Source organism: Mycteria americana, chromosome 8, assembly GCF_035582795.1.
Source record: "Mycteria americana isolate JAX WOST 10 ecotype Jacksonville Zoo and Gardens chromosome 8, USCA_MyAme_1.0, whole genome shotgun sequence".
In the NCBI taxonomy this organism is placed as follows: domain Eukaryota; kingdom Metazoa; phylum Chordata; class Aves; order Ciconiiformes; family Ciconiidae; genus Mycteria; species Mycteria americana.
This window is the reverse complement of record NC_134372.1, coordinates 12506750-12523295: the sequence shown is the minus strand read 5'-3', so window position 1 is coordinate 12523295 and position 16546 is coordinate 12506750. Positions and strand designations below refer to the sequence as shown.

At 48.2% G+C, this 16546-nt stretch overlaps 1 protein-coding gene across 1 annotated transcript; it reads right to left on the bottom strand.

Annotated features, from left to right (window-relative positions):
* Window positions 1-1632: 1632 nt before the first annotated feature.
* On the bottom strand, window positions 1633-4372 carry DUSP1 (dual specificity phosphatase 1). The gene is made up of 4 exons (XM_075509804.1): window positions 3891-4372; window positions 3582-3730; window positions 3178-3397; window positions 1633-2665 (listed from the first exon to the last, which is right to left on the bottom strand). Exons 1-4 carry the CDS (start codon window positions 4258-4260, stop codon window positions 2295-2297), a joined length of 1110 nt encoding a protein of 369 aa, XP_075365919.1. The 5' UTR covers window positions 4261-4372; the 3' UTR covers window positions 1633-2294.
* Between the last annotated feature and the right edge of the window lie 12174 nt (window positions 4373-16546).

The following is a 16546-nucleotide window of genomic DNA, read 5'->3' as shown; positions in this document are numbered from 1 at the left end:
TACAGGGAGAGCGGTGGTAGGTGCAATCCCACGGAGCAGCACAACCTGCCAAGGGACTTTCCATGGATGAAGGGGTTTTGCAGGATTTGTGGGATGGGACAGACTTTGGGAAGGAATAGTCACTTTGAGGCACACTTTAGGAAAATAAGGGTTTCTAACTTCGTTTCTCAGTGCCCAGGGATCTCTCCTCCTTTTAGGTGCTCCATTTTTTTTTTATCCCTTGGTGTCAGGTTGAAGCTTGGCAATGGTTAACACGTAGCACTGACGACAGAGCTGCGTCACGTGGAAGAATTTCAGACGCAGCAGTGCATCATCCCATCCTTCAAGGGCACCTTCTCCCAGGAGAAGAGTCCTGGATTTTAGCACCATTAATACTCCAGGTAACTTGCAGGATTTCAGCAGGAGTTTGTGGTGCTTTACTTGCCCCCAGTTCTGTGACAAGAGCTCAGCTGTTTTATGCTTAAAAAAACCCTCATCTATAAGCTTAGGATCATAACTGTTAAAATGCCTTGATTTCACACAAAGAGTCATAACATGCTGCATCTGCCCAAGCAAAACCATTTTTGACGGGGCAAAAGTAGGATCTGACTCCTTGATATCAGACATGCAAGGACTGGTGGCTCACTTCTGGAGTGGATGTAGGACACCTGATGCCCTAGTGCTCCCCCAGCATCCAGCTCCCTGTTACCAGTTTTACTACCCTGCCTAGGAAAGCAAGCTTCCAGCTGCATGTCTTCCACACCAGCTTCCCCTGGTATGTCACAGCAACACTGCTCCCCCATATGCATCCTGCCCCACACCCCCCACGGAGATGCGCAGTTCTGTCACACCACGCAGCGTTAACTCCGCACCGTTTGCTGCCCGTCACCCTCACCCCGCAGCTCGTGCCTGTGAGCTGCAGGGAGTACCAGTCTGTTAGAGCTCCCCTGCCTGGCTTCTGATACACTACATAAAACTTCCTTGCCTCAACTGAAGTGCCAGATAAAAGTTACTCTAGTGAGAAGCTGCAGCAGGAAAGAATTTATTTGGGTCTACGTCAGAAAATAAGTGACTTGTTGGTTACCTGATCTCTTGTTATGCCCCGATTGGTTTACAGAGATAGCCCAGCAAGCCAAATACTTCACTCCAGGGATCAGGGGCAGTTTGAGTTGCAAAAAAGGAATCAAGGAGATGGGACAGAAAAAGAAAACACCTTGGCACAAACTCACAACCATTGGAGATCTGTTACCAAGAGGTTAATTTTTACACTTAACCTTTGAAGCATTAAAAGTAAACAAGCAATAGGGAAGCTTCTTCCTAGGAGGACTGTTTTAAATTCACTGCAGCCCTGAGCCCAAGTCTCAGCTGGTTCAAACTGTTACAGCTGTGTGGCCATCACCACAGCCAAATCCACCTTAAAGCTGAGAAGCCAGCCTTGGCTCTTTGTCACTGCATATAGTTATATGGGGGCAAAGAAAAGCTCAGGATAAGAAGCAGCAGTAGTTTCTAGTCAATTATGTTGTTTAAACCCATTTTTCTATCTGGTTCAGTCAAGACCTGAGGTCAGCAGAGTTGAAAATTCAGATTTCTGGGAGCTTCTACATGAGTTTGGGGACTGTAAAATGCAAGATTTTAAAGAATATATCATCCAGCTCAATAGAAATATCATAATTTATTCTGCTTGTATAAAAAGTTATAATCACGTAACAAAACTAGGTCTTCATAAGAAGAAATATATTATTTCACATCATAAATAAATCAGCAAACATAGAACCCTTGGCAACTCAAAAAAGCACTCGCCTGGTGCTTTCACGTCAGTGCTTGGGAAACAAGAAGAGCTGACAGATATATACACACAGGATTACAGTACCAAAAAATACTGAGGTATTTGGTTTCTCTAGAAATGAAACTTTAAGTTTGTGAAGGCAAAAACCCCAATGCACTAATGTAAAAATAAATAAATAGGACTGTCATAAAAGGGGACAGCATCAGTGTTGCTCAAAGTGTCCAGGAACGGGAATACTGGTGAGCATGCTACTACACGTGGAACAGGCTTAGGACAGACAGAAGACAAGGAGGAACAGCTCAGGAAGAGACAGTGTCCTTTGATCTCTGTGTAGACATCCAGATATTGGCTTTAAAAGTCAGCAACACCTAGTTCTCTGGCATCAGGTGAGCTCCTCTCCATTTATGAGACTGGTCTGGGACGCACAGATGGTACCCCACAAAACATGAGTGACTGATGACACTGTCCCTGTAGTTATTGCACTTCTGAGACAGTAAGTCTGAGTTCTGACCATATTTTCACCTGCTTTTCAGCAGCTCGGGGAAGTGGTGATGGGGCTCTGAAGATAACTTAAAGCACTGGATGAGGTATGCACGGGGATGGAGACTGGAAAATTAAAGACCGTGGTGGTCGATGCTCCTCTGTCCAATACTGACATAGCAGGGCTACCAGCTTCTGCTGAGCAGTTGGGGGCAAGGACCTGCGACTCAAACTGAAGCAGCTGCCCCATGAAGCTGAAGTTTGGGGAGATGATGCTTCTTCTCTGCTTCACAAACTCAAAGGCTTCATCCAGTTTGACTCTGTTGGTCCTCATGAGATAAGCAAGGCAGATGGTTGCTGACCGGGAAATGCCAGCCTGGCAGTGCACAAATACCCTTCCTCCATCGTTTTTAACAGAGTCTGAAAGAATTAAAATACACAGTTAGCAAACAAGTCCCACTGCTTCCAGAGGTGGGAAAGCACCAGCTGCTGTTTTACATTTCTTTAATCCATCCTTCCTTAGCCTAATAGGTGAACCCCGTGCTTTTGGGACAAGGAGAGCCTTTGTCCCGAGGGAACCACCAGTCTAGCTATTTTCATTCTGGGCTCCAATTCCAGTTATACTAACAGCTCCTCCAGGTCACTTTAGCAGTCTTGCAAGATTACTTTAATACTGATCCACTTAAATTCACTAGCTCTTTTCTGCAAGACCAATGCTTCTTGATTCAAGATTCCAAACAGCTTTGTGAAGCTAAGATTACTCCTCTGCGTAGAATAAAATTAATGGAAGTGTTCCCCGAGTGTATATGCCCAATGGAATGAAATTCCCCAATCTCAAATGTAGGTTTTACTGGGAAAGACAGTGCCCAAGAAGCACTTCCCGGCATACGTTACCCCAGAAAAAGAACAGACTGCAAAAAGAGCTCATTTACCTATGAAATCAATCGCCTCGTTAAACCAGGAGCTGATATCTGCCTTGTGGTTGTCCTCCACGGGGATACTTTTATACTGGTAGTGCCCTTCAAAGTGGTTGGGGCAGTTCGCCGAGACGTTGATTAACGCTGTGATCCCCAAAGCATCCAGCATGTCTTTCCGGGAGGCATGGTAAGCGCTGCCCAAGTAGAGGAACGGCAGGATTTCCACCGGCCCACCCTAGAACAGAAGGACAGAACGCCGGTTAACTTCGCTCGGTACTTTTCAAGCAGCCTCCCCTCCTTCCGTCGCACGAAAGCGGCAGACTGCCTCGTCTTAACGCAGCGCCTGTTTGCTCCCCGGCCTCGCACACACCCAGCGGAGCTGCCCCACCGCCCCCCGCCGCTGGCCCGTCCCCGCTCACCTGGTCGTAGAGCGGGGTGCCGCAGGAGCTGCACCCCGAGTCGGCGCTGCCGGGCGCGCTGCTGGCGCTCAGGGGCAGGCTGAGGCCGGTGGGGGCGGCCGGCTTGGTGCAGAGCTCGGAGCAGGCGGACGAGAAAGCTTCGTAGCCTCCTGCGGGGGCAGAGGGAAGAGAGAGGCGCCGGGTGAGCGCTGCGCGGCCGGGGGGCGAGCGGAGCCCCGCGGGCAGCGCGGCCGGGCCGGCTGCGTGTCCGTGTGTCTCCCCCCCCCCCCCCCCTCGGGCGGGGGCCGGTGCGGTGCCGGGGCCACTCACCCTTGAGGAAGCAGATGCGGGCGCCGCGGGCCTCCCTGCAGAGGGTGCCGAGGGCCAGCAGCAGCGTGCTGTCGCGCTTGGGCAGCTCCAGGTCGGCGCTGCGCTCGTCCAGCAGCACCACGGTGTGGACCAGCCCCTGGCGCAGCCGGGCGCGGAGCTCCTCGTTGGGGACGACGTGCTCCAGGGCCAGGGCGCCCTTGGCGCGGCGGCGGACGATGGTGCTGAGGCGGACGTTGCAGGAGCCGCGGATGTGCGCGGCGTTGAAGGAGAAGAAGGAGCGGCAGTCGAGGACGAGGCACTGCGCGGCGCGCTCCTGCAGCAGCCCCCGCAGCGCCTCGCACTCCAGCGCGCACACCCGCAGGTTCACCATGGCGGCTCCGGCCGAGGGAAGGAGGGAGGAGGAAGGCGCGGTCGCTGTCGGAGGTGCCGGTGTCCCGCGGAAGCGCAGCACTGCACAATCCAGTCCGGCCCCTCACGCCCGCGCCCGCCTTATATAGGCCGCGCCGCCGGGCCGGCGTTTTCTCAATGGGGCTGCGTCACGTGGGCGCCCGCGAAGACGTCACCTGGCGGCGCGCCAGCACAGGCGCGCCCAGCCCCACCGGCATGACGTCATGTGCCGCGGGGCCGCCGGAGCGCGCCCGTGCAGACACAGGGACATATGGCTACGTATAGATACACTCCCCCCCCTTATGCATCCACACACACGGATTTACATACACATACACATACGCACACACATATACATGTACACACTCACATACACTCCGGTACTATACAAACACATACATATAAACATACCTACACATATATAAATAGGCATACGCATATGCACACACAAGCACTTACCTATACACACGAACACATGAACACAGACAGGTGCCAACATACACACACGCCTACAGACAGGCATACACATACATATATACATACATAAATACATAAACATACCTATATATGTGCATACACACTCATACGTGCACATACATATATGCGTACATACCCATACACATATATATATACATGCACACACACACATACCCAGACAGGTACACCCATACACACAGACGTACACACAGACGTACACACATCTACAAACACACATACACCCCCCCTCAAACACGCACGCGCCCCTGTGCCCACCACTCCCAGCACAGGTGCCGTGGGGCTGGGCCACCTCCCTGCCAGCTGTCCCCCGTCCCCTGCCCCACGGCTCCGGGCCTGGCGCGGGCTGGGGCAGCCTCTGTCCGTCCCCCCCAGCACGGCCCGCTCCCCCCTTTCCCACAGAAATCCGAGCACTGCTGGGCGCAGGAAGCTGCTGGAGCAGCAGTGCGGGAGGATGTGGAGCCATGGGTGCGGGCATGCATATTCTCCTAAAATACACGTATAAAGAGACGAGCATACGCATACATATATTTGTATTCATGCATAGACATGTATACATGTACAGACATGTACACATAAATACATATGTATGTACATATATTTGTATATATATTTATAATGTAAACACGTATTTAAGAGCCGTTCCCATCATGTTTTCTGTGTAAGGAAAAAAATGTAGTAGACCTGCAGCCCATGCTAAGTTTGTTTTCCACACGGCGAACACCCCCAGAAGCTGGGGCTGCCCAGTAACTGGCAGTGGAATTGTGGGAGCTCTCTTTTTTCCCCCCCCTTGGTAGTGCATCAGCACTTCCCAAAAGTTTTCTTTTCCCTGTGGGCGACCAGCTTCCACCAAGACACTCGGGTATTTCTTACTCAGAGCTTCCAGTCAGCGCCGCTTTCACTTCCCCTGCCTCCCCACGATGCCTCCCCAGCCCCACCGACTCCCAGCCGCTCACTGCCCCCAGCCTCCGCTGCCCCCCAGCACCTCCTCCCACTTCGGCTCTCTTCCCCCAGCCCTTTCCCAGCCATTCCTCTTCCCCCCCACTCTGCCGGCCCCAGCTGCACTGCTCCTTCCTTGCCCCTTTCAGCAGTTTTCTGTTTTCCCTTCTTCAGCTGCTCCTTTTGGAGGAGACCTCCCCATCCACCCTTCGCCCCGGGGCTCTTCTCCCACCCTCCTGCCCCACCAGCCTCAGGGGCTGCCAACCATCAGTCCTCAAATTTTCCAGCTTCTCTCCCACCAATGTGCGCCAGTCTTTAACCATCTCAGACCTTCTTCTAAACCCAGCTGGACTCTGTATCTAGCAGAGAGCTCCAGGACTTTCCAGGCTCTCACAGGTGGCTGGAAGGAGGGGACATGGAGAAGGGCCCGGGCAGGTGAGTGCCAGCTCTGGCCCACCCACTTATCGCAGGATTGTCTCTGCTCTGCTGAGCAGTGGGGTTTGTGCCAGAACTGCAGCCTCAAAGCGAATCTGTTTTTTCAACACGTTCCTTAAAAATAAACATGGGATTGCACTTTTCATTCCATTTATTTGTTGTTCTTTTAACAGAGGGTTGGAAACAGATTGCGAGAGAAACGCTCATACACTTCAGTGCTGGGAAATGACTCCGCTCAACCACACCATCACCCACTCTGTTACTGGGACCCCGCAGCTGTCCACAGCAGATCGCTGGGTGTGAATCACGGGGCCCGGCAGTTGGGTGGGTGACACACGTCCCTCTGCACCACGAACGTATGGGAGGTGGGCAGGGAGCATGGGCCATGCCGCAGGCGGCAGCAGGCCCGCCTGTCCTCCTCTGACGCTCTCCAAGCCAGCTCCTCGCGAGACGTCATATCACTGCGACACCATGCCATGGCCAAGCTCTGGTGACCTTGCACGTCATCTGTCAAACATCAACCTACCCAGATTTTTCTAAGGAGCTGAACAGAAATTATCAATGATCAATTGCTTGCCAGCTTTTTGCAGCAGAAACCAGTATAGCAGGTGGCCACAAGACAGGACTTTATTCATCATCTTTTCCTAGAGGAAATTTCATCCTTTTGATATGGACCTCAGATGCTGACCTTTCTGTAAGTTTATACCCAGGAATCACTTCACTTTACTCCTTTGGAGTGTGATGCAGGAGCGATTTAAGGCACCACCGGGCAGGAGCACAGGAGAGGCGAGGACTCTGCTTAGCCTAAGTGGAGAAGCCCTGTGGGGTTAGGAGCTGGGAACATCCTTCTCCCAGGGGACTTGATCGGGATGTTGCACTCCTCCAACCAGCCCAAAGCCTTGTGTGTTCCAGGAGCAGCAGCATGGGTTGGGAGTCTTCATTTGAATGCTTTAATGGAAAGCAGTATTTTTAATGGTGCTGTGCCACTAGTGCCTTGTTCGTGGGAACAGCCAGCCCTGGCTCACAGACGCAGGCATCCCTATGCTGCTGACAGTCTTTTCTCTTGTTGTCCTAAACTCTTCTCAGTGTCCCACACAGAAAACAAAGCTAAAAGACTGAGATTTTTTTTCCCCAGTTTGACAACTTCAGTTTTTCCCAAGTTTAAAGAAATCGCCATGTCTGACACCTGCACAGCTTAAGTGAGAATGTGCTCTCAATGACAACCACCTTTCCAGTCATGATGTTAACCAACATCATAGAAATATTAAATATGGGCCAGACACTGTGGGCCAGATACCTTGGCTGCTCTGAGACAGCGCAGCGAAGACATCCAGCTGAGGCCTTTGCGCAAAGGGAATTTACCTCCACAACAATGGTAATTGCTCTTCGATGGACTTATGTAATTATGAGACTTTTGAATCTGGTCTTGTTTACACCCAGTGCAAATCAGGAAGAAAAGAATTCATCACATGTGGCAGTGTGTACTTAATCTCTTATAATCCTGGACTAGCTATTTCCTTGCTTTACTCTATTTTTGTTTTCTTTTCTTAAATAAACCTGCCATAAGAATGAAAGAAAGGAAAATACAAAACAGGGCTGAAGTGGCTTTTAGGAGCTTACTCTGACCTGAATGACTTTCTTAAGGGTTAGATTTCCTGCCTTAACAAAAGCCAGGAAATACAAAATTAACCCCTTCCTCCAAAACAATCCGTGTTTGCACTCGGGCCACAATGTCATTGTAAGGGTAATAATAGAAACAAGAGCACGAATTGTGGGAGTGGGAGGTGATGCTTTGATTGTAGCAGATGGGACCCACTGCCGGCATTTGGCCCCCTTTATCCCCTGGGCTTTAACAGTTCTCATGTTGCTCTGCCAAAATATGTACAAGTCCATAATGACATGAGAGCCCCATGAGTGTGAACCCTCACTCATGGCATTAGGGACTTCTTGGGAAAATGACTTCACGGCAATTTCATCATGTCATAGCTGAGCGTGTTGTCTTTGTCTCAGTGGGACAGGAGACCTGGCTGGCTTTCTCCAGAGGCTGCGGGTCTCCCAGTGCAACCTGGCTGATGTTTTATCTCGGAGGGTAATAGAGGGCTGCAGACAGCTTCTGCATTGACTGACATTGATGCCAATTTGTTAGCAACTTGGTGACAAGTGTAGATAACCCCTGGCCTGGAACTGGCCCATTGCACAAACCGGTTACCCTGTAATACTGGTTATTCAGGCTTTTTAACTAGTCACTCATGGCCAAAATCAGTCCAGAACCGTTCCAGCAAAGCCAGAATTACAGCACCATTGGACCTGATCTGAGCCTGGGTCTCGCTGCCCTTGGTGCAAGTTTTGTCTGAATAAAGATATGAAGGATCAAGCCTCAACACTTGAGACAGAGAACAAAAATGCATGTGGGAACATTTGGAAACCATGCTGGATGCATTTCTTCAGCATGCGTAACATTTTCTCCGAATTCAGTTTCACAACCCAGCATTTCCTTTTGTAAATATTTGGACAGATTTTACAGAGACACAGATTCACAAGAAACAGAACGAAAAAGAAAGGAAAGATAGGGGGGGAGAGAGAGAAAGAAAAGGAAGGAAGGAGGGAAGGAAGGAAGGAAGGAAGGAAGGAAGGAAGGAAGGAAGGAAGGAAGGAAGGAAGGAGGAAAGGAAGGAAAGTAAGAAAGAAAAGAAAATAAAAGAAAGAGAGAAAGAGAGAAAGAAAGAAAGAAAGAAAGAAGGAAAGAAAGAAAGAGAGAGAGAAAGGAAGGAAGGAAGGAGACAAAAAAAAGGATTCTGTGATGAAAGGTTACAATAAACAGAATACAAACAATGTAGAATTACTGATGACTCATACTACACTGAAAACATTATTTTTTATGCATTTAAATCCTGAGATTTAACCCTTTTGCCAGGGTCTGGCTGAGCTCAGACTGCCTCATTCTTCATGTTGGAACTGATGAGGTGGGGGAATGGGGAGGCAGAAGGGTCAGTCCCGACAGTGTGAAAAGCAGCTCTGGGCTGGGGTCTCACTCCTGGAGACACAGGCTTGAAAACCTGATACGGCCTTATTTCTGTGTGCCACATCCAATGCGTAACTATGTCTTGCTGAGTGGAAAATAGTTGGTGTAGTGGATCAGGTATTTCGACCAAGGACACATCCTGGATACAGATGTACATTGAGGAATAAGGAAAGCCCCTTTCTCCCAGGAAAGCCCCTTTCTCCCAGCCCTGCCTAAGGAAATCTCAGCTCACTGCTTGCATGCCTGCCCCGGACTGCTCGCTGCCTCCTGCTCCCAGGGCTCTGGGCAGAGGTGGGGGGACAGCAGGCACTGGCAGCAGTGGGTGCCTTTCCTGCACACACATGGACCATAACGGTCACTGCCTGGACTCCAGGCTCCTCACCACGAGCCTTTCTCTGCTGTATTTTTAATGCAGAGCCATGAGCTCCCCGTCACTTTGTGATGCTGCGGGCAGCACACCACGTGCTGCCAGCTCCAAAATGTGATAGCCCTTGGAGCCAGCCCCGCGCTGCAGCTGGGGGCTTGCCGTCAGCTCTGCATCTGCGGCTCAGTTACATGACCCGAGGCGCCCAGACAGCACGCCTGGCACCATATGACCCCGTACATGTGTGTGTGCCTGTCACAGGGCCCGACATATGGCATCTCAGGGCCTGAAACCCAAGACATTTGAGAAGTCTGCAGCGTGGATGGTCCCCCGTCGTAATTTTGCAAGTGGCTCCATGTCTGCTTGAGCAGCTAATGCAAGTCAGGAGTTCTGCTTTCTCTTCCAGTGACTCACCGAGCTGCCTCAGGCAAGTTGCTTAGTGCTGCGTTTTAACATGATTACAGGCATTAGACAGCCGGTCTGGGATACCATGGATTTGATACTGAAAATCATTAAATACCTGCCTCCAAAGGAAAATCTCTGGGAATTAGTGGCACTGATACAGTTCACAGCACCAGGATCAGCTTAGTAGGGCAAATGGTTTGAGCAATTTAATCTGACATTTAATTGCTTCTATTAATCTGCTATGAATCATGCCATGCACTAGGCGTAAGGGTATTTATTCAATAAAATCACTGTATTTGTAAAGTTCTCATATTTCAAGATTAAAGGTATTAGATATATAATAAAATATACTTATGGGAAATTATTCTTCCTACTGCTTGAACTTGTATTTTCTCAATAACATCCTCTAATGGCTAGTATGGTAAGGCAAAGTTTCTGTGGGAGGAGGGTGAATTTGAATAGAAAACAAATGACGTACCTCGCACCAAGAAGCAGGGAGAGGCGTGCTCTCCTATCCAGAAATGAGAGCCAGGTTTATTGCTAGTCATGTGATGTCAGTGTTTTGTGGGCGCAGTGACTATGTATGAGCTCCACATTCCCAGAACCATCAGCTCTCATAAAGATTGAGATAAGGGCTGCTGAGGCACTGCCATTTGCCAGTTGTTCTTCTGTTCTTCTTATCTATGGTATCTTTACAGAGAGATGAAGGCTTCCTAAATGTACATGGCACACAGTCACCAACAGAAGGGCAGAGGGGCTGATTCTGAGCCTGGGATTACTCTGGCTTGTGCCCACTAGGATGGAGCAGAGCTGGGAGGGATACAGCTGGAGTATGGCATCTTGTTACCTGTCCTGGAGGGAGCGCAAACCTGTTCTCCATTAGCTACATCCCTTCCCGCCAGCTCGTGGGTGCAAGGGTCTGTAAAGCCAGTGCAACCAGCTACCGTGGGATTTCCCCAGCGTAAAGACCCTGTCTGGGAAAGAGTTTCATGCTCAGAGTCCCTGCATATACCAGCTGCTCCCAGCTCAAGAATCACTTTGGGTGGATGTAGGCAGCTTGGAATAATTTAGGACTGTCAGGGCTGAAAGCTGCAGAGGTGACAGAAAGGTACTTCTGCCTTCTCCTGAAGTCCTGTGCTAAGTGCAGGAATGAAGGACCCAGAAGGCAAGCCCTCCTGGAGTACTCACACTGCTCACCTGCACCATTTCTACCGTCCGCAAGGTCTAAATCTGTCTCACCGTCTAATGGCGTTGAAAGGGGCTATTTGCTGAGGGGACAGCAGGGGAGGATGTAACAGCAAAAGCAACTGTAAACTGTATGAAATAATGTGAGGTTTCTGTTATCAACAGCCATGATTCCCGCATTCTTGGACTATGGAGTAACCCAGTGTGGAGACCCAAGAGTGCCACTTCATAAGAGGATGTAAAAAACCAAAGAAACTTGTAAGGGAAGCAAAGCACAAAGAAATTCCAGTGGATATTACATTGCACGTGCTCCCTCTGAGTCTCTTTTTTATTCATCTACCTTTTTCTGTACTTTCTTAGTATGAGCTTCCAAGGTGTTTATAGATATCTTTGTATTTCATTTGTAACTGTTAAAAAATATCCCCATATTGGTAAATACAGAACTGCTTATTCATTTTCTGCTATGCAGTTTGTTAAAATATTTGCAATATGACATGATTCCCTCATGTGATAGAGTGAGGTGATGTTTGTGTGTAATAGCGGTTAGTGAAAACACAGTATTAGTCATAGGAGAGAATAACACTTGACTGTTTTGAATATGAAAACTTTTAGGCTGTGGAAAAAGCCAAACTTTGGCCCACTGTGTTGTTTTCGGAAGTATAGGAGAACATACGGGGCAGAGTGACTCACAGTGTAGTGTCCTCCGAGCGTCACCTCGAGTGGCACAGGGCATGATATCCAGGAGAGGGATCTAACGACCCATTTCTTTGTCCATGAAATGCCGTGTTATGGCCATTTGTGGCTTGCCCGCGTTGCTCATGCCCCATTTGACTTGATAAAATTAGGTGTTGAGCTGATCTCGTTGCCTTGCTGTGAAACCTTCAGGTGAGTCTAGCAAGCATTTGTGTTGTCCTTCTCTGAAACATTGGACAAACTGTTTCTTGATGGGATTGAATGTGGAGTGAAGTCATACAGCAGCGTTGGCTCAAACGAATTTGCCCAAACATGGGATGTTTCTCCTGGGGGGTGGCCACACGCGTGGCCAGACACCCTGCGGCTCCTGGAGCCTGTCACAAGCTGTGATTTCACCTCGGCCGCCACACAAAATGCTGAGCTCTGTTTAGATAGAGGCCCAGCCAAAGGGACACTCACATGAATACACTTCTTAGAGAGTGTTTTTTTTACAGCTGCTGTGGTGTAAAAAACTCCCTTCACAATAAAGGGAGAAGGCATCCCATAAAAGCAGCAGGCTGAGGGGAGCCCTAAAATGGAAGGAGTGGAAAGTTGGGGGAGACTTTCCTTTGAGCGTGGCAGCTCCTGGATGGCACGAGCAGCTGGACAGCCCCACGATGGTCACAGCTCCGTGTGGACGGGGACCCTGTCGAGCCCCGACCCGGCGCAGCAGTCGGGGAGCTCTGGGTCTGGTGAGGGGCTGCACTGGCAGCAATAGAGGGAAGGCAGGGACGCTCTCCAATTTTAAAACTGATCTGATTACCACAAGGTTACGCTAAGAAGCACAGTCTCTGAGACAGAAAGTGGGGACAAGAGTCCAGGTGTTTTCCCAAGGCCTGCCATAAAGATTTCCTTATGTTCTTATATATCTTATGGCCATCTCTGAGAACAGACAGCTCTCATGTGTAATCGGGTAAATCAATAATTACCCCCCCCCCAAGTGAATTGGTTGAGCCAGTCACAACCATAACCAAGCTTCACAGAAAACAAATTAGAATTGAATAACTAAATTAAATAAGGGACTTCTTTTAAACAAGCAAAAGTAAGATCATTATACTGGAGTTGTATTTGAAAACAACCCCTCACTTGAACACCCAGAATTTCAAAAACATGTGAAATGTGAGCCAGGGGCTGAATTTTGCAGTTTGGGCTCTGATCAATTTAATAATTCAAAGTATTTTTTCCTCTCTTTTTCCTCTCTGTCCGGTTCAAGTTTAGTTCACATGCCAGGTCCACCAGTGGGATATGTCACATCAGTCAGCAATCACTTTGCTTTCCTCAGCACTCTTTTTTTTTTTTCTTGAAAAAGAGGAACAAGAAGTGAAAATAGCTAAAGGAGTCAGGCACATTCTCAAATGGTAAATACAAGAGGAGCATGAATCATCCTCTTATAGAAATGACGAGAAAGGATGGAAAAGGTAGCGGTTTGGGAGAAGTAAGTTATGTTCTACATGGCTGATTCAGCTCTCTGGACTGAAAATGAATCATCAGAATATTTAAATCATATTACCAGTATTAACACACACAAAACCCCCAAGCTCAGGAAGCCTTTGTTATTAAACAAATTTGATAACGGGTAACAAAAGAACAAAGGGACAGCTTCCTAAAAACGCTGTACTTGCTCAGCTCTGCTGCATGTCCCAGCCTGCAGAACCCTCGGAGAATTGGAGTTTGCTTCAATTGCAATCTCAATGCCCTAGCCATAGCAGAGCACTGCAGAGCCTCACAACCCCAAATCCTTCAGAAACCGAAAGACAGACTCTCCTTTACCTTCTAGAGCTTTTACACTTCAGCAGCGACATTAAGTTTTTTAAAACAAAGGAATTACCCACTGGAGAGTACACGTTCGTTACTCCTGAGTAGCATACCATTAGCTGATGATACAGACATCGTGTTGGAGACCTGAGTAGGAGGTTTGACACTGGAAGCACGGCTTTTCTCATCTAATTCTACCTGAGCCCAAGTTACGGCATTAATGAAGCTGTAACACATCAGATTTCAGGCAGACTCCAGGCGGAGATAACAGAAAGGTTAAAGGATAATTTCAAATCCCCTTATTTTCCTTCCACCGTTCTGGCTGAGCTTAGCTCAGCTGGGATAAAAAAGTGATCCATGTGTCCAGGGATGGTTTTGTTTGCATAGGATAGGCAGTCGGCTCCAGGATATAGCACAGCAGAGGCAGCAAAGCAAACCACAGGACTCTCTTACATAATGAGTTGCAAAGGTTTTGTAGGGAAGTATCTTGTTGCTATCTTTAAAGCAACACACAATATACATCTGTATATTCCATACATGTTTGTCACATTAAAAGCTCTCAATACCAAAATAAATGTGTCTGTTCAATAGCTGGACTCCTCAGAGGGATCAAAATGAGGTAGAAATCCATCCCCACCTAATTTTTTTTTTGTGTTTTTTTGTCTAAATCTTTTAGCTTCCTTCTCAAATCTCCAATTTAGTCTTTCAGCACTAACACTGTGGAATGAAAGCTTTCATTCTCCCCTAGCAAGCAAGAATCATAATGAAGATCAGCCAAAATCCTCACCAGCTATTTTTAACAAAAGCTGTTTCAATAAAAGAATGTATATTCCTGAAGTAAACATGGACAGGAAAGGCAGAAAGGGAGAGTGACAGGCAGGGAGACAAACGCTTCTTCGCAAAGAAGCCTTTGAAACATCTGGAATGCTGCAGCGAAAGGTTATTTACCAGGAACGTCAGCCAGTCCCGGTGCAGACGGTTCCCATTAGTGTAAGATCAAGAGACCAGCAAGGCTAAAAATATGTGTTTGCTTTTTTAGAAACTGGACTTCGTTCTGTACTTTAAAAATAATAATCACTCTTACGCAATTTCTGTAACTTGGAAATATTTTCTTGGAATATTGTTTGGCAAGTTGGTTGGGCTGCAGGCTCTGTGCCATTGCTATTACTCACAACCTTTCCCCCTGAGGACTTTGTGATGTATCTTTTACTTAGAAATAGGAGGATGGCATATTACGCTGAAACCGATGACTTTTGTTTATAAAGTGTCAGTGACAAAATATCTGAATTACTGCTGTGGGCCAGTCTCTTGCCTGACGTAAACATGTGCAGCTCCCTTGGAGTCCATCAGAGCACTGTACAAAGCCATCATGGGACTGCGGGGACCACAGAGCCACTTCCCCAGCACCAGACCAGCAGCACGTGCCGTGCCAAGCAGCGCACCTGGGGAAGGTTGGGAGTGGAGTGCTTGTAGTCTTCCTGGTAAATCTACTTGGGAATAGTGGACTAGAGTCAATGGAAAAAAGTTGATTTACACCAAGCAGGAGTCTGGCTCGGTGAGAAGGAGAGCAGGCAGCTATGGGAACAGGTCCTTGCCTCTGTAACTCTAAGTGTGGATGAGAGGTTCTGATTTCTGCTGGCATTGCTTATGAGGCACATGGTCATCTACCCAGAAATACACCAGCCTTGGAGGCATTTGGGTCTTAAATAAGAAAAGCAGATCTGGCATTACCCATCATAACACATTTTATGTTGAAAGCCCTGATGGTCAGCCATCGGTCTCCAGCTCACAGGGAGAGAAAAACGTCATTCCGTAGGGAAAGGTTCAAAGGTTCTCATTGCCACCTGGGGTTTTGCAGCTTCAGTTCAGACTTTGAAACCAAGTCTGTCTTCTCCCTGTCAGGGTAACGGTGGCACCTGTCATCTCCGAACGTAACACATGGTATGGCGAGAAGTGTGGCTTAGTGGTAGATGGCAGAGGCACCATGGGCCACAATAATAACACAAGACGTACAAGAGGAGAAATGTTGCCTTGACTGCACCCATTTGAAGGTCCTGTACATGTTCCTCACTGCCGGCTTAGCTCTGCTATTGAGGGCATGCAGCTTAGTGAAGAAAAGTATCCACGGTCTGCAAAGCAAGTGGAGGTGGACTCCAGGTGGACTCCAGGTCTACTCCTCACCCTCCTCTCTCCCCCTCACACCTCTGTGCTGAATGACCCACATGGAACTGAGGTGCCTGAACTTATGGGCAATGGAGCTGGAAAAGCCCAGTCAAGACTACAACCCCCTAAGTTGTGAACAGCAGTAATATATGATTTAGGGTTTGATCCCAATCCCTCCTCTCTGTAGAAGCTCAAAGTGGGCACATCCAGGACAACAGTAGCTGCTAGGAGTTTCCTAACTGCTGACTTCCCCCTGGGGTGGAAATTAAAGGAAAATCTTTCCAGTCAACCATGTTACTTCTTCTTTAAGAAAACTTCAGTATTTGCTGTCACAGAGGGAAACCTCACCAAATAGATGGTGTTGATTTCCTTTTACACACTTTTCTTGTCAACATATCGCCTTTCCAATGGTAAAATAAGTTTCTGCTTTGCTTTCTCAGCACAGGTTTAGCCCAATGCAAGGAAGTGGGGAAGGGAAGGGAAGGGAAGGGAAGGGAAGGGAAGGGAAGGGAAGGGAAATGTGAATGTGGTCTAATGAACAATTATTAACTAAAAGATATGAGCTCTCAGTGGAAATACTGAAGAAAATTGTTCACATCTTTCCTATGGACCCCAACTGAAAAACAAGTTTTGGAAGAATGCATTTGATAAAATGGTTCCCACCGTCATTGGTCTTCCAGTAGTAACCCATCCTAAGCAGAAGAAAGCAACAGGAATGAGTTCAGCTTACTGGAATTTGTTACTAAAGCCAACATTTCTGGATGGGAAAGAAAT

What these genes read in the sequence shown, in the direction of transcription:
- DUSP1 (XM_075509804.1), bottom strand. Translation starts at nt 4,260, where the DNA reads ATGGTGAACCTGCGGGTGTGCGCGCTGGAGTGCGAGGCGCTGCGGGGG. An exon ending in CCGCATCTGCTTCCTCAAGG is followed by an intron (nt 3,731 to 3,890) that starts GTGAGTGGCCCC and finishes CTGCCCCCGCAG; the next exon opens with GAGGCTACGAAGCTTTCTCG. An exon ending in GCACCCCGCTCTACGACCAG is followed by an intron (nt 3,398 to 3,581) that starts GTGAGCGGGGAC and finishes CTTCTGTTCTAG; the next exon opens with GGTGGGCCGGTGGAAATCCT.